Genomic DNA, 18362 nt, shown 5'->3' with positions numbered 1-18362 from the left:
ATCCAACATATCTCCCCATTTTTTCTTATTAGTAGAGACCACCGCCGACATGGCTCGGGTTGCTTCGGAAGAGGAGTGAACCACAAAGTTTCCCAGAATCACCCTGCCAGCTTGAGCCTGCTGCACTTTGTTCAAGAACTCCCTCGGAGACGGAGCGTCAAGAACATCGTTCTGCAAAACGACACCAGCAGCACGGCCTGCAGATTTTTGGAAATCAGAAGACATACCATTCTTGATTATACGCCGAAGACGGTGCTTGATAGAGGAATCAGAAACCTTTCCCTTCTTGGAAGCCCCCTTAGGTCGCCCTCGGCCGCGAGGTATGGGCGACTCCTCCATCATCACCTTTTCAGACGTCATAACCAAAGCCAAATCTGAATTACTACAGTGCTTCAGGGTGATAGCAGTAGCAGTATCCGTCGGTCTGTCCGAAAGATGAAAGTCCGAGGAATGAGGAGCCGAAGCAGAATCATTGAAGATGACAATCTGTTTGTCAGACATATCATCATCCTCCACATCTTGGCCCTTTCCTGTTACAGCTTCCGAATCAACCCCATCGACCAGCATATCAAAGGAATTAGAGTTCGAAACCCCCGCAACAACAACCGCCATCGAATTCCCGATTAAATCCTGAGAACATTCCTTGCCAGTAGCTGACACTTTCCCCAACTCAGCCGGTTCAGATGGTCGACCCTGTACCGTCGAACTCTGAACATGAGTCGGAGAGTGCGAAGATTCATCAATAGTATTTTCGGCCTTCACCTGACCGGAATCCCTGTTAAGTGGGGGCAACTCTGTAACAGCGGGATCAGCTTTCGGGTTCATCTTCCGACATTTATCTGTAGAATGACCAAGAGAAGAGCAAACACCACAAAAAGGAGGCACATCCTCATAACGAAACTCAATCTCATAAGTGTTTTCATCACATTTAACATCAAGTAACGTGGGGTGTTCAAGAGCCACATTAAGTTCCACTAAGATCCTGGCAAAATTGCCAACGGACGCTCTAGCCGACAAACCGTCAATAAGTAAAGGGGTACCAACCTGACGAGCAATACCAGTAATGACCTCAGGATGCCAGAGCTCATGAGGTAGATTGAAAATTCGCACCCAAACCTGAGCCAAGGAGGATGCCAGCTTGTGCGGATTGAAATTCGGAGTCCAAGCCTGAATGAAGAGAGTTCCCGAACGGAGTCTCCACGTGTTCTTAGCAAAAGCAACGGCAAAGTCCAAATGTGTAGAGAATTTTAGCGTAAAATATCCCTTCCAAGCGGGATAACTTCCCAGTTCGCCGACGGTTTCCAAATATCTGAGAGCTCCGAGTAGAGGTCGGCAGCGAACCTAGGCGCTTGACCTTTTTTGAGGAAAATCCGTCCATGGATGGCATGCTGAAACGACTTAATTTGTCTCTGACGGAAGGCTGAAGAAAGAATGAGGCAAGGACGGTCAGCCAATAACGTCGGCTTCAACACCGCATAATCGTAGGCCGAAACATCAGCCAGACGATCAGAAGGAGACTTAAGAGATTCTGCAAACGTTTTCCTATTATGAAGAGGACCTTGAGTCTGCTGTTGAACTGCCGACGTAGTGGGAGGAACCCTCTCTTCCAGTTGGAGCAGTCCAGTACTCTCCCCTATATGAGTCGTAGTAGAAGCATTAGGAGTTCGCGTAAACCCTGCTGCAGACGTCTTCGAAACAAAAACCCTAGGGCAGAAAACTACAGCCGCCGACTGTGAAGCCTGCGATTGAACGAAGGCCTTGGCAAGGAAAGAGCTCCAGTCAAACACCATTTCCGGCACCCCGGAAGAGACTCCAAGCAGCGCAGACGGCTGAACCGAAGTACGCAAGCCAACGGTGCGTGTCGGTTGGTGTAAGGACTGTGAAACCCTAGAAAGATTTTCCAGAGACTTCGGCGGCAAAGTCCCATTCCAAAGGAATCCCGCCCCAGCCGAAGAATGATCCATACTAGTTGAAGGAGAAAGCGCCCGACTCGAGTCTGAAACAGAAGGAGTCCGTGCGGTGCCATTAGAGGCAGCACTTAAAGGAGGGAACCAATTCATGTTGTTGATTCCCAACGGAGGGACAGCCGAGGGGACAGTAGAGGACATCACGCCGGCCGGAGAAGACCAGAGCCGGCCGGCCAGACAAGGAGAAGACGGCCGCCTAAGGAGCAGCGGTGGAAAACCCTAACCTCATCTCCTCCTGATCGGTTTAAGCAAAGCTATATACAAACGACTCGCTGCACATTTCATTGGAATTCAATGGGAAATTTTTGAAGCCAACCACCGCATTTTGAAGATGTTATCTCCAACAGAACTATTCAAAGTTCGGTCTAAGATATTCAAATGAGAAGACTACCGAAAACACTATCAAATTGAAATCTCTCAAGCATTCAAGCTCTCCACATCTTTATGCAAACATTTAGCGTATTTCGAAGAAGGGAGTTCTAAAGTGTTCACAAGCTATCTCTGGGATTACACGATCTGTTTTTCCAGAGTTAGTATACAAACACTTGCTTAGTCGAGGCATACAGTTTTGTTGTATTCAAAGCCTAGATCCAAGGACACTATCATACCCACTGTTTGTTGGGAAATTAATGAAATATCCTAGCCCTGGTTTTGATGATACCAAAACTCTTAGGTTTTCTTTTTAATAGACTAGAACTTTTCGAACTCAAGTGTTAGAGTTCATATTTTCTAGTTAGATCGAAGATCTAAAGACTGAAGACCGTTGGACTGAAGACTAAAGATTGAAGTATACCCAACTGAAGATCGCATGTGAAAAAACCAAAATCAAATATTGAAATATTAAATGGACGAAGATCTCACCGAAGAAACAAATATGACTGATTAACTAATGGTGGCCACATGGATTTAGCGGACTGATTCTTGAGTTAAATATCAGTTGATATTCTTCCTCGGACTGAAGATTTTAAGTTAAAAGGAAGCTACGTACACACCAAGTACAGCCGCATTAATTGCAGAGATATTGAATCGTCATTTCCTGCAGAGCATTCATTTTTGGTGCAAACTTTTCAGAGGCACCATGCTCCTGCACCTAGAGACGTCGTTCCTCACCAAATCAGGAACCTCGAAGATTGAAGCCTCAGCCAAATTCAAATCTCTCTCACAACGGTCGAATTCTTGAAGACCATCTTGCCAACGGATCTATTCAAGACTTCGCCTATAAATAGAGCTCGAGGATCATGTACAATCTTCACCGATTCAAACGCTCAAGCTGAAACTCTGCCAAAATCGCAACTCAGCCTACTCACTGTTATCCATAGTTTGAATTGAAAAAGATAATACTCAAAGCCCAAATCAGTTCACTGATTACACATATTCTCTTATTTCCTTAGGCAAATCTATTGTTAAATCTCTAGCCTAAGTCCCCGATTACTGAGAGCATGTTCTCTGTAATCTAGTTGGTATTTCGAACCCTTTTCAACTGTGCGAAAAGAGAGTTTGAGAGAGAGAGAGAGAGAGACAGTGTTCTGAACTCAAGAGTTCTTAGCCCCCGCAAGCAAGACAAGTGTAATCATTGCAAACTGCGAGCTGAGAAGGAGACGAGAAGTCCAATCCAGAGTATTGGCACTGAAACCTTGTTTCAGTTGATGGTTTGTTGTGCACCCGCGAGCACAAGCCCAGAGTGATTGTCAGTGTGATCAACTGACCGTGGACGTAGGAACTTGTTCCGAACCACGTAAAAACCTTGTGTTGTTTATTGCTTTCAGTATTTACCTTCCTTATCTGTGCACAAACCTTTTACCTAACTGAAACCGGTAAATTGCAAAGAGAGATATAAAATCTGACAAGGTGCTTTTCATAAAGGCTACTTCTTAAGTTTATTTTTCGCTGTTGGTGTTATTAGTCTAACTGATAAATCATTGGATAATCAGTAAGATTCATAACACTCATCTGATTTCAAAATCTAGACTGTAGCCTTACGTGGATTATTAGTTAAAGCTTAGTGCCTAACTGAAATCAAAATACTGAAGTTATTTCAGTATCGGTCTACATCCTAGTTTCAACTGAAATTATCTTTGACTGTTGACTTCAGTCCACTTTTTTCAGTATCAGTCGATACTCTTTCAGTCTTTTAAAAGAATTTTGAAAAATAGCCTATTGGTGTATTTTTCCCTCCCCCCTTATACACCACTTCAGTGACCCTTCGGGACCCAACACTGTTCTTATTGCAGTAAACCCTACCTTGAACCCTTTCACCCTTATAAAATTGAGGTGCTGGAGTTAGAAGGATTTAACAAATAAGGTTCAAGTTCAAAGTCTGAAAGTTGAGGAAGCAACTGGTATTATCAGTTAATAGCATACGATATTGCAACTGTTGAAAGTACTCTCGACGGTCACGACTGCGTAATCAGTGTGATAAGTCTAAAGGAACTGACTGGTCAAGCTGACTTGCAGCTATAAAACAAGGAATGCAAAGTTAAGGGATTCCCTTGTTTATCAGGGTCATGGACATAGGAGATTGCTCCAAATCACATTAAACTGCTTGTATCTTTTACTTAAGCACTTACATTTCAGTCTGCTCATACTGCTTATTCTGCTATGCATACTGACCTACATTTTCATTGATTAGCACAAGCATTTAGAGTGAACACTGATAAATTGAAAAGTATAACTTAAAGGATTTTCTAAAAGCGAGTTAAAACTCAACACCACATTCCGCATGCACTTTATTTATTAGTCCAACTGATTGGTTTACGAGCAGTCAGTAGAATTATTAACTGAACACTCTGTTAGGAAGAAGTTATCTGGACATCGGTTAGCAAACATTAGTTTGCTGATCTACATATCAACTTACATGCCTTAGAACACTCAAGTTGAAGAAGAGAAAAATTGTCAATTGGTGTATTCACCTCTCATTTACACCAGTACATATTAGCCTCGGAACCAATAAATATTGGTTTGAATGTTCGAACAATATAACTTAACATTTAGGGGGGTGTATTCGTTCAAGATTTTAATAGATTTTTAAAATTCAGAGATTTTAAAAATCTACAGATTTCACACAGATTCTTCTTGTATTTTGGAATTCTAAACATATTTTGAACGAATTTTATAGGGATTTTAACAAGAATTTGACGTGATTTTTACGGATTTAAAATCGACCATCCCACCGCTCGTTGGAGTTAATTGAGCGCTGGAATAGCTCCCAGCGATCGCTGGGTTCCAGCGACCGCTAGCTTCATAAGAGCAACCCAGCGATCGCTGGCTTCATAAGAGAAAGTGACGTTCACAATTCTTATTACTATCATTGATTCTATTGCACTAAAAAGTAAATATTTAAGTGGTTGTGTGATAATTTCAATGTACAAATAAGGAAAACCACTCATTCGTATAATGATAGAATCTTTATAAATTTATTAATGCATATGTAGAATTTGGAACAGCTTTCAACGAAATTATATTCCGTATGTCACAAAAAGGAGCCTATTTAAAAATTAATAATATATGTTCATAAAACTATTACAGTAAGTTCATTAAAATGAGTATAGTAATGAAACTTAATTTTTTTCGTATAGTAATGAATATTGTAGCTCCCAGCGATCGCTGGGTTCCAGCGACCGCTGGCTTCTTTGAGCCACGGCCGCTGGAGCCCAGCCGGTACTGGAATTTGAAAATTTCCGAAATCTCGTGGTCTGAGGTCGGATTTGTTCATGTGTATTTTTTGAATGAAATCAATGAAAATCAGTCCAATTTTAAAATCCATAGATTTTTAAATACCTCTAGATTTTCATAGATTTTTAAAAGTCTGAAACGAATACCTCTGGATTTTTATAGAATTTTAAAAGTCTTGAACGAATACCTCTAGATTTTCATAGACTTTTAAAAGTCTTGAACGAATACACCCAAATTTTAAAAGTCTGCAGAAATCTATTAAAATCCTGAACGAATACACCCCCCTTAAATTACATTCTATAGATTTTTTTTTCATATTTAAAATATATAAATGTTATAGTTAATAGTAGATGATGCGTATTTTAAAAACGTAAAGATAAAACTTACTCATCAAAAAAAATATATATATATATATATAAAATGAATTGACAAAATGTCTACAATGAAATAGAGATAAAATTAAATAAAAAATAAACTAATATTCCTTCAATTGTCGCATTTCATCCCCTCCCAGTCTCCATCTCAGTTCTGTAATTCTTCCATCGTCGCCACCCTTTCCCCTCCATGTCTACAATTCCTTCTAGCAATATCACCCCATGTCTACAATTTTTCAATTTTCCGTCTATAATATCAAACTCTTTGTCGGTGCTCGACGATGTCTCTTGGATTTGGAATGTCTCACATCACCGCTCATCATTCTCTCTCTTTCTCTCCTAAAATGTCACGCCGCTTACCGATCTTGGATGCTCAACCTCTCACCACTCGGTGCTCGAGTGCTCAACGTGGGATGCTAAAGTATTCTAGCATTGAGTAACAATCGAGTATTCAACCATCACCCTAATTAATTTTGTTTCTAAATATAGAAATATTATCTCGTTCGTTCATTTTAAAAATCTTAGCTCTATTCATAAAGGAAACAATAATAGAGTGATCATTTTAAATCATATATGTATGTATAATTTTGTCCGTCCATTCTTAAAATCCCAAAACTTTGTCCATTAAGAAAAAAATATCAGGGCAAATAATTTGAATCATATACTATATAAATCATATCTCGTCGAGTTTTAGCGAAATCACGAATTTAAATCATAGTATATATAAATCATATCTCGAGTTTTTACGCTAAATCATTTTACATTGTAATTTTATTTATTTATTTATAAAACAACTTAATAAGTGGCTACAACTCAATCACCTCTCAGTTGTTGACAACAGGGGAGCACGACGGTGCTAGGGTTCACCCACTCACAGTTGTTGATTGTGGCATAACATAAATATTAGACTAGGCTTATTGATTAACGGTTGCACCCATTTGAAACTTTTACATAGCTGAATCTATCCAAAACTCAGATAATTTTACTAATTATGGCCATCCTAAACCTATATAGCTAATATCACAAACTACCCGTACTCGTTCAAACTATGAATTACTATAATAATTAGTAATTGGTATTAATAATTATTCAAATTCGTTTAAATTGTCGTTGTGCCCATTTATACATAAAAAGAAAAAAAACATATTAACCGAACTCTTGACACCTAAATAGCAACAACTACCTCTATTAATACAAATTATAAATCCAAAACCCTATACGCATTTTCATAGTTTAATTAATATTTTTTTAAAACCTATGTCACTCTCTCTTAGATCATATTTTCGTGGATGGAGGGAGTATATTTTAAATTTTAATATGCTTATCATTGATAAAATACGCTTACAAAAATTGATTTGTTTTATGTAAACTAATATATTAGTATATTATATCTTAATAGAATGACAAAAAATGATGTGAAATTCAAATTGTATAATTTTATTTTAGATTTTCAGTTTGTGAAGTCTAATGAAAAATTAATGTGTAATTTAAAATTTAATTGGTTAAGAGATTAAAAAAAAAATTATTCAATTTAGATTTTTTATTTGTAAAAGATTTATGAAAAAACGATTTGGGATTCAAAAACTGTTTAATAAAAATTGCACAATATATATACTTCCGTTAGGTTATAAACTGAAAAGGGTGTCATAAAAATTCAATATGAGATTCAAATTGCATAATTTTATTTTTACAAATCCGCTTTTAAAAAAATTTTACATTTGCTAAAATATCGTAAAGTTGAATGTTGAATTATAGAATTAATAAATATAAATAACATAAGAAAAATTAAATTTATTAATTCATTATTTTAATATATAGACTCACATTATTCAAAAAAATTAATTTTTGGCCAAAGTAATATTATATAAATTAATTAATTAATTAATAAAAATATAACTATTTTAAATTTAATTATTGGCCAAAGTAATTTTTTTAATAAAAATATAACTATTTATTTGGCCAACCAAAAGTTAATTACTGCAAATATATATAGGATGAGATACTACACAACACAAGTACTCCCTCCGTCCCACTAGACTTGGCACACTTGCCTTTTTTGTTTGTCCCACTAGAATTGGCACTTTCCTAAAATAGTATGTGGTCCCTACTTTCTCTACTCACATAAAATAAGTGGACCCTACCTACTTTACACTCTTAACCCTTTATTCTTAATCTCCGTGCCCAACTCAAAAGTGCCAAGTCTAGTGGGATGGAGGGAGTATTTATATAGGCTTTAGTCAAGATGAAGTTTGATTAAAAATCAATGTGGGATAAGAGACATATATGACTTTAATTTGATATATTTTAGGTAAATATTTGATTTAAAATATATAAGTTATATGTATTTAAAGAATTTAAAAAATTCTCTCCCATCTTCATTTTTTTGACTAAATATAATTTTCAATTATTTTTTATTTATATTTTCATTTTTTTTTTGTCTTTTCATAATATTAATTTTTATTAATGTCAATTATTCTTTATTTTTCTAATATTCAACTTAAATATATTTAGTTAAAATTATTATTTTTTACTTTATTTATAAATATAATAATTAAATTAGTATAATTTTATATAAATATTAAAATATTTTTTTTTTGTGCATTCCACAGTGCAATTGCTAGTTAACATGAAATATCGTGTAGTAACTAGTAAATCCGGTCAATAATTTTTTTACTGGAGCCTCAGAAATTGGGCCGCCAAGTTGCAGTAAATCAAATATCGGAGGAAACGGTTAAGTTAAAAAACTAACTGTGCCTAAAAAAAAAAAAAACTATTAGTTGGACTTTAATAATTTTTCCGATTTGAAGTGAAAAAAGAATCTTTCTCCTAAAACAACTGCTCAAGCTAAAGTTTTTTCTTACATGAATAAATTATTTTCCGTAATATTTTTCTCTTATTCTCTCTCTCTCTCTTTTTTTTTTTTACTGCGTCTTCACTTAAAAGAGCGAAAGTAATCGGACTCTCTTTTCGTTGTGTTTTCCTCTCTATCTTCTCTCTCTGATCGCCGGCTCTCGATTCTTCTATCGCGCTCTCTGCCGGCGAGATCTCCGATTAGGTATTTGGAATCACAGGATTTCTCGATTAAATTATGTTGGTGGATGTGAAGTGGCTAATCTTTCTTTCTTTTGATTCAAGTTTGGGTTTTTTTTTTGTGTTCACTCGCGAGATTAATGTTATGCTGAATTACTGTGATTGTACCTTTTCGGATAAGTGGTGTTGCCCGATCTTGATTGATTGTGTCCTTTATTGCAAACTGAGATTGAGTGCATGTGTCATGTGTGAGTTCGAGCAGTCAACACCGAATTTTGGATTTTTAAATTTCAGTTATCTTCTGCCGCCTGTCTGTGAACTAATTTGCTTTAGTTTAGGATGGATTTGGTGAATTTGGATTTGTGGAGAGAAAAGGAAACAGCTTTGACAGAACTGGGTCTTGTTTAATTGTGTTTTAGTTGTTAGGGTACTAGTTAGAGGTTATCCTAGGGCAATACAGATGTACATTGTTCTTGTTAATGCGGTTCTTTTAGCTGACGAGATCCTTTGTTTTAAATTGTGTTCCCTTTTATTCCCTTGTATCGCCTCACGCTCCATTTTGTACTTGATAGCATCATAAATATACACTTTGCATGTTTTCATAAGTGTTTGAAGCTAAAATATACCTTCACTGCAACTTTACTTAGTTGTCTTTGCGTGTAACTTTGTGGAAAAGGGAACACGTTCATTCCTCACCTTCCAAGTTCCAAAATGGTAGGCCGAGAGGCTAGAGAGTCTTATGGATTTAGCTCTAGGTATGAGTTCGGTGAGGCTGTCCCAGACAGCTAGTCTACATACTATTACTGAGAAACCTCTATCTGGAAAATTGATCAATACATTGGATTCCTGTCTGTTATATCTTTGTCTCTTTAGATTATATTGAATTTCTACATTTTATTAGATAAAATTAAAATTTATCTACTTTGCATTTTATGTTCAGGCAATAGGTCTTGATTCGAAAATTATAAAGAATCCCTTTAGGAGGTTTGGGATAGCCTTAGGTTTTAAGGTTGCGTTGTGGGTCTCAACACAAAGAATTGAAAACCTTACCTGTTTCTGACATTGTTAGAGATTGGAATATGATTATGCATTTCGGGGATGGACCAAAAAGGAAATGTGGGTATACACTTGGGGGACGGAGGGAGTATTACTTTATTTTCACGGGAATTATATAAAAACTAAATTTGCTACTCCAACTTATGTTCAACCCTTAGATCATGAAGATCTAAGGGATGAGCTAAAGTAAAAACTCATTTTAAAATATAAATTAGGAATTATTTTTAGCCCTTAGATCATGAAGATCTACGATGGATTCATCACTTTGTTGAATGAATTCATGGTCCTGTGTTCGAATTCCATAGGGAGAGAAAATTTTAATTTTTGAATTCATTGATTTTCAAAGAGAATTCATACGTGATAGATATTCCACAGAGAATACATGGGTTCATAGTTTGTATTTTAAAAGGGGTTAACCCTTCCCTAGTTTATATCTTCAAATGAGTTTTTATGTTATCCAATCCCTATATATATTAGGATCGTGTGAGAACTCATCTTTTTGTGAGAACGGAGAACTATGAACAAATACATAAAATACATGAACAACGATGTCCATGTCTTACTGACTTTTGTTCATGTATTTGTTCATAAATAAAAAACACATGAACAACGATGTTCATGTCTTACTGTCTTTTGTTCATGGTTCTCCGTTCTCACAGGATCCTCCCCCCCTCTCTCTCTCTCTATATATATATATATATATTCTCTCCTGTTTCTTATGCATTTTGTGATTTGTGCTTCCTACTTGCAGAAATTCAGCCATTTCCTTAGTGATCAAGCTAAATCTTTATGGGGACCGAAAATCCTAATCGTCCAAACTATCCATTAAGACCAGCTGCAACACCCTTTGCTTCTCATCAATCTTCAACACCTTTCTTGTCGTCTGGTCCTGTTGTTGGATCAGAAGCACCTGTCTTTAGGCCTGGACCTCCTGCGGCCTCGAATTTTCAAGCACCTCCCTTTTCTGGAGGACCTTTGGTTGGAACGGAGGCCCCTGCCTTTAGACCCCCTCCAAGTAGATCTAATGAAGTGGTCCGCCCACCTCCTCCACCATCCTCTTATGGCCCACCTACTTCAGGATTTCAGAGTTTCCCAAACCCCCCAGTGCCCTCAGCTGGTAAAGTACTACCTCCTCACATCTCTCTTACAGGTCAGCCTGCTATAGCTCCACCAACCAGACCTCCTCCAGGTTCTGCTTCTCTTTTGTCACAGCCCCAGCCACCTTTGGTATCCATGGGATCTCCGCCTCAAAGCATAAAAACTGGACAACCTAACCCAAATATCCCTCCTCCTGCAGCTCAACACTTCTCAGCTCCCAGGCCAAGTTCCCAGCCTTCTTCCCCACCAACTGGGACATCTTATGCAGCTGGCAGGGGTACCTATCCAGGGTATGCCAATATGCAACCAAATTCGGCTCCCCAAGCTCCAACTATGCAGCCTGCCTCCTTTCAATCGCAACAAGGAGGTTATGGTCCACCTATGCAGCCTGCCTCCTTTCAATCACAACAAGGAGGTTATGGTCCACCTGTGCAGTCTGCCTCCTTTCCTTTACAACAAGGGGGCTATGCGTCACAAGCGCCTCCAACTTCTCTTCTAGCTCAACAAAGAGGTTATGCTCCTGTTCCACCTGTTTCAACTCCATCTGGCCTCTATCCTGGGAACCAGTTCCAGCAACATGGCATAGCACCTCCAGTTGCTGCCCAACACGGTTTGGCTGAAGATTTTAGTTCACTCTCTCTTGGATCTGTACCAGGATCGTTTGATGCAGGACTTGATATCACAGCCTTACCAAGGCCATTAGATGGTGATGTGGAACCCAAGTCTTTTGCTGACATGTACCCAATGAATTGTAATTCTAGATTCTTGCGACTAACAACAAGTGGCATACCAAATTCTCAATCATTGGCATCGCGGTGGCATTTGCCTATGGGGGCTGTTGTTTGCCCTCTGGCAGAAACTCCTCCAGGGGTTAGTCTTTATTAAGAAGTTGATTTCGCATATGTATAGATATGTCATTTACAATCTATTTGTTTTAATTGTAACTTAATTTACTTTCAGGAGGAAGTTCCAATAGTTAATTTTGCCACAACAGGAATCATTAGATGTAGAAGGTGCCGTACTTATGTGAACCCATATGTCACATTCACAGACAATGGCAGAAAGTGGAGATGCAATATATGCTCATTGCTAAATGATGGTAAATTATTCCCAAACTTTATACTACGTCTTAAATCATATATATGTATATATATGTATGTGTTTAATGTTTGATGTTTTTCTTTTAATCATGAAAATTGAAGAGATCTCTGCTGTAGCTACTTGCTAGGCTTTTGTTTTTTTATTCACTCACTATTAATTTTCTGTTACTACTTACTAGATTCTTATAACTGTCCCTTTTGTATAAGAAGAACACCTTGTTTGATAATTAAATTATCACAATAACAAGGAAAGGTAAGAAACAGAGGGAGAAACGGTGATTTAGTAATTCTTTCTATTGATGCTTTTCAAAGCTTGATTTTTTTCCCGCTGGTTAGATGTGTATAACGTGTCTTTGTGGAATCAGCATTCTTTCAAGTTGATCACAGATTTTCCCAATGCATTCTTTTGGTGAAGAAGTAATTCTTCCAATCTAAGCTAAACCTGTGAAGGGTGAAAGACCACTACTAGAAAGCACCAACTTTCCTGGTCTGACTAAAATTTATAAGTTCAAACAGTTTTTGTATTTACTTAATCTCTTTGAAGTGGGCTTCTTTTTCATCTTGCATGGATATTCTTTGATAGTTGATGTACAACTGTGGCATGATTTACAGTCAAACTAGAGGAATTCAATGGTTGCATTACTGCCATATCTGCCTTGTTGTCTAGGATGACTTAAAACTTAAAAGTCTGGAAAACTTAGAAGCAATCTCAGGGTTTTTTTTTTGGGGTTCCTTCTATTTAATAATTTCAAAAGGTGCTGCCCTGTTTACCAGTAGCTTCTTATGTGCAGTTCCAAGTGAGTATTTTGCCCATGTGGATGCTAGCGGCAGAAGAGTTGATTTGGATCAAAGGCCTGAACTAATAAAGGGTAGTGTTGAGTTTATCGCTCCAGCTGAGTATATGGTCCGCCCTCCAATGCCACCACTGTATTTTTTCCTCATCGATGTATCAATATCTGCTGTTAAAAGTGGAATGCTCAAGGTAACTTTTCTATACTGATTAATCAACTAAAAGGTCGTTTGCAATTGCATACTACTCAGTGTATAGTTAACAGGATTTTACCTAGCAGATGTGGGATACGTTACTCTTATGTAAGAGCTAATCTATCATTACCCTGTAATGGAATACATGATACTATTCTTTTTTATTTTACAAAGAAGTATAGGTTCGGTACATTTCTAGATCACATTTTTCTTTTATCCTTATTTGAAGCATTTGGTAGAAGTGAAAGAAGAACTGAATCTAGCTGTAGTTTTTATTATTTATAGCTGCACCGAGTTTGTTGTTCTGAAGTCATTTGTTTTTCAAAGTACTTCCTAATATTTTACTTACTCAACATAAAATTTCTCTTTTGAGATTCAGCTATTCAGCAAGTGTGAATTATCTTAAGGATCTGCTGTTCCAATTCTAATGTCTGAATGCTCTCAATTGATGTTAATGATCAGTTTCATAATAATAAATTTCAGGGGCTCATTTATGCTATTAGTTAGTTAAACTTAGGCTGGTTTTTTATGGGTGCTTTGAGATAAACAGTTTAATGGGTGACATGACAAAATTTATTTGGAAACTTATTCAAGTTTCGATACCTATGTTATTTCCATATCATGTAATTTCTGAGACATCCTGTCATATTATGTGTTCTTTCGCTCAAACTGATTCAAGAAATATTTACTTCTCTCCAGGAACAATAAAGCATTTACTACTATATCCCAATTATTTGTCAGTTCTTCTATTAAGTATTAACTAAACTAATGCTAATAATATATTTCAGGTTATGGCACAAACTATTAGGTCTTGTCTGGACAGCTTACCTGGTTCTACACGAACACAGATTGGCTTTATAACTTATGACAGCACCATACATTTCTATAACATGAAGGTAAATGATTGTACATAAGAGTTATTTATTGAAGTTTTATCTTGCCTAACATAATGTTAGTGTCTTTTTCTTGCATCAGTCATCATTGGAGCAGCCTCAGATGATGGTTGTCTCAGATTTGGATGATATATTTGTTCCATTACCAGATGATCTTCTAGTCAACTTGTCAGAATCTAGGGGTGTGGTGGAGGCATTCCTTGATAGTTTGCCCTCCATGTTCCAGGAGAACATGAATGTTGAATCCGCATTTGGTCCAGCTCTCAAAGCCGCATTCATGGTTATGGTGTGTCTCCCTCTGTAGCTTGCACCATTTAAACTTTTATTAGTAACTATAAACTAGTTTTTGAAATAATACTAAAGGCTAATGCCTTCTCCTATTTGGCATTTCATGTGAGTAATCTTCAGTTTATTTTTTTGAGGGGGGTGGTAATCTTCAGTTTATTGTTCAAGGGTTGTACCTACAGAAACTGTTCTCCTTCAGCTTAGACTAATAAATTTTTATTTCAACTGTCAGAGTCAACTTGGCGGTAAATTGTTAATCTTCCAGAATACTCTACCATCTCTTGGTGCTGGCCGCCTGAAACTGCGTGGGGATGATATTCGAGTTTATGGGACAGATAAGGAGCATACTTTACGGTTACCTGAAGATCCATTTTATAAACAGATGGCTGCTGATTTCACTAAGTATCAGATAGCTGTAAATGTATATGCGTTCAGTGATAAGTATACAGATATAGCATCTTTGGGTATGTTACAGAGTCCTTCAACCTTTTATTTTAGTTGGAACCTTCAATGGTTTTTGACTTTCTAGGCCTGGACTTTCTACTGATGATTACATTGCACTTTAAATCTGCCACCTTTGATGCTTCCTAGGAACACTGGCAAAGTATACTGGTGGCCAGGTGTATTATTATCCAAATTTCCAGGCTAGTATCCATGAAGAAAAGTTGAAACATGAGCTAACTAGAGATCTTACAAGAGAGACTGCATGGGAAGCGGTCATGCGGATAAGATGTGGAAAAGGTAGATTCTCTTAAGTAACAGGTTGATGAAAACTAGTTGCTAGGAAGTCCATGTGTGTGTCTCTCTCTCTGTGACACACACTCACATGCAGATATTTTTGGTATTGTTGGATAAGCTTCTGATGCCTTTTTTTTTCCTGTCTGTAGGAGTACGTTTCACATCTTATCATGGGAATTTTATGCTAAGATCCACAGACTTACTCGCACTTCCTGCCGTTGACTGTGATAAAGCTTATGCAGCACAGTTGTCTCTTGAAGAGACACTGTTGACTACCCAAACTGTGTACTTTCAAGTTGCATTATTGTATCCTTATCTAGCCATGTTTTCAGTAACTATCTATTTGGTCATATTTTGCAAGTTACTTATAACTTTCAGATTCTTGATTTCAATAACATGCAAGGTAATTTCTTTTTCTTTTGAGAATCATTGACATTCTACAATTCCATCTTTTCTTCTCCTGAAGTTGTGTCAGCTCCACTTTCATGTATTAAGTAGCCATCTAGGTTTTAGGAATCTTCAGGGCCATCCTCACGACTTTCAACTGGATATTTTAAAGAACTAAAAGCCTTAACCTTTGCTAAGATATACATCATCTTCTGGAGAAAGGCGTATTAGAGTACACACTGCAGCTGCTCCAGTTGTTGCAGATCTAGGAGAGATGTACCGCCTGGCTGACACTGGAGCAATTATTTCTTTGTTCTCCAGGCTAGGTAAGGATGGTCGCCCCCTTCACCTTCTTGTACCTTCCTTAGCCCCCACTCCACAATTAGAAGGAAATAAGTAGAGAACATATAAATGTATACATATTTTGTTCTTTTATAATGCCTGTATACGAACATTGTTCCAATTTAACATGAATTAATCTGCAGCAATTGAAAAGACTTTGTCATCCAAGTTGGAAGAAGCTCGGAATAGTGTTCAACTTCGTATTGTCAAAGCTCTAAGGGAATATCGAAATCTTTATGCTGTTCAACATCGCTTGTCTGGAAGGATGATCTACCCCGAGTCACTAAAATTCTTACCATTGTATGCACTAGCATTGTGTAAATCACTACCCCTCCGTGGTGGGTATTCTGATGTGCAGCTTGATGAGCGAAGTGCAGCTGCTTACACCATGATGGCTTTACCAGTTAAAAGTTTGCTGAAACTTCTGTATCCTAACCTGGCTCGTGTGGATGAGTGTCTTGTAAAAGTAAGTTTATTGCATCTTGTTTCCTTCGGTGGAGTATGATTTGGTGTGTATCTTACCTATTCCCTATGTCTCAGACTGAAGAATTTGACATCAAAAAGAGGCTTCCACTAACTATAGAGAGCTTAGACACCAGAGGTCTCTATGTCTTTGATGATGGTTTCCGGTTTGTCGTTTGGTTTGGCAAAGCGCTTTCACCTGACATAACTAAGAATTTGGTCGGGGAAGATTTTGCCACAGACTTCTCAAAGGTGAACTTTATTGACTAGTTTATATAAGTTCTCATAAATTTCATTCTGTAGCTACTTTATCTGCAAAGTAATAAAATAATCATGTCCTTACAGTTTGTCTTTTAATTGAAGACAAAAAACAGGAATATATATGTACATATGCATTACTTTTCCTATGTGTGCACCTGTCAAACTCTGAAACCATATACAATTTAGTTTAAAATTGGTTTATTGTTCTTATAAGTAGATTGAAATATTGGATGGGAACTATGAATTTGTTGTAGAAAACACCTTGTTATGAACACTGACAATCATGAATGCAAGAGGCAACATATGATTCTAGATGTAATGCCAAATTTGATATAATGAATAGTGTTCATCACAATTTACACCAAATTTTTAGCTTCTCGCACATTTTATCTTCTATTTAACCTTTTTAACTCCATTTGTATAATTAGATTATTCTCTCTTTTTAAAAATAATTATAATTTGCATAAATTAAATGCATTTTTAATGAGTAACTGAATATCGTAAGATAAAATTAATTTCCAAATTCCTTTTTGCTCTTCTCATCGAGAGTAAAAAGTATGGGGTCTGGTTTAGTTTATTGACTATGCATTAAATAAGATTTTAGTTTATTGTTTCATATTTATGTAGCTGGATGTAATATTTTTGATGTTGAAGCATATTTCAGTAAATTCTTTCAAGCTGTAACTCTCCTTTTGCCTTCATATCCTGTTATAACATGCTTTCCTCTTCATTTGTGGTTCCAGGTTAGCCTTTCCCAAGGAGACAACTACATGTCTAGAAAGATAATGGAGATTCTTAATCAATATAGGAAGAGCGATCCATCATATTTTCAGCTATGCCATCTTGTGAGGCAGGGTGATCAACCTAGAGAAGGTTTCTTTCTACTCACAAGTCTTGTGGAGGACCAGATTGGTGGTGCCAATGGTTATGCTGACTGGATGTTACTGCTTTATCGGCAAGTCCAACAAAATGCATAATAATTGGGTAATGAGCTTATAATGAAACTGCAAAATTTCCACTCTCTTGTCTTCTTGGTTTGCGGATGACTACTCTCTTTCTCTCTCTCTCTCTCTGATGTCTTGACTGTCCCGATGACGACCGACAGGGAGTTTGATCTTATGGTCATGTGAAATTTTTGAAGCAAACAGTAGCTCAGCCCTCAAGTTGATGAAGGGAATGCTTTTGAAGGCAAATAAGAAAAGAAGATATAGATGGTGATGCTGTGTCTGTAAATTGTGGATCACCCGATCTTGAGATGAAATATGGTTTTGTATTGGAAATGGATTCAGGAGTAGCAGATAGCTAGCAGATCGGCCTTTCCTCTTGGTGTTAATAGTTCTGGAAAATGCATCCATTAATTAACTATTATATTCATCACTCTTTTCGGTTGGAACTGGTTTTTTGGGTTTATAGATTTTTACTTTTCGGTGTAATCTCATGCCATTTTCTTTTTGTAATAGACGACGCCCTTTTTAGATGGATTTAGGGATGTGTATTTAGATTATATTCTTTAAGCATTTTGGTTGTATTTGGGATATGCCTCGCTTGTTAATCTTTTGCCTTGTCTAATATTAGTATTCTTTAAAGTTGAGACAATTTTCATTTTGCTGGTTATCAATTCTATACCAACTCTAAATTTGTCAACGAAATTCTCTCTCGTTTTGACGTTAATTCTGTATATTTATATATATTTGTGTTTTCAAATATGTAATG

The 18362-nt window shown here is 37.0% G+C and overlaps 2 protein-coding genes across 2 annotated transcripts in view; both read left to right on the top strand.

Annotated features, from left to right (window-relative positions):
* Window positions 1–18362, top strand: part of LOC131016333 (uncharacterized) — a 609307-nt gene that overhangs the window by 22760 nt on the left and 568185 nt on the right. The window lies entirely within an intron of this gene.
* Window positions 8910–18245, top strand: LOC131016307 (protein transport protein SEC24 A-like). The gene is made up of 14 exons (XM_057944981.1): window positions 8910–9068; window positions 10851–12067; window positions 12158–12296; window positions 13089–13279; window positions 14070–14177; window positions 14257–14460; window positions 14692–14923; window positions 15051–15200; window positions 15347–15503; window positions 15783–15910; window positions 16070–16392; window positions 16467–16640; window positions 17393–17633; window positions 17755–18245. The coding sequence occupies exons 2-13, from the start codon at window positions 10889–10891 to the stop codon at window positions 17624–17626; spliced, it is 3219 nt and encodes a 1072-aa protein (XP_057800964.1). The 5' UTR covers window positions 8910–9068; window positions 10851–10888; the 3' UTR covers window positions 17627–17633; window positions 17755–18245.

The sequence above is a fragment of the Salvia miltiorrhiza genome, chromosome 3, assembly GCF_028751815.1.
Source record: "Salvia miltiorrhiza cultivar Shanhuang (shh) chromosome 3, IMPLAD_Smil_shh, whole genome shotgun sequence".
Classification (NCBI taxonomy): Eukaryota; Viridiplantae; Streptophyta; class Magnoliopsida; order Lamiales; family Lamiaceae; genus Salvia; species Salvia miltiorrhiza.
The sequence above is the reverse complement of the archived record's forward strand: the minus strand, read 5'-3'. Positions and strand labels throughout refer to the sequence as shown.

Bases quoted from the DNA above. Each gene is read 5' to 3' on its own strand.
- LOC131016307 (XM_057944981.1), top strand. From the start codon at position 10,889: ATGGGGACCGAAAATCCTAATCGTCCAAACTATCCATTAAGACCAGCT. The intron at 12,297-13,088 runs GTAAATTATTCC...TCTTATGTGCAG, and splicing joins ATGCTCATTGCTAAATGATG to TTCCAAGTGAGTATTTTGCC. The intron at 15,504-15,782 runs GTATCCTTATCT...ACCTTTGCTAAG, and splicing joins TACTTTCAAGTTGCATTATT to ATATACATCATCTTCTGGAG.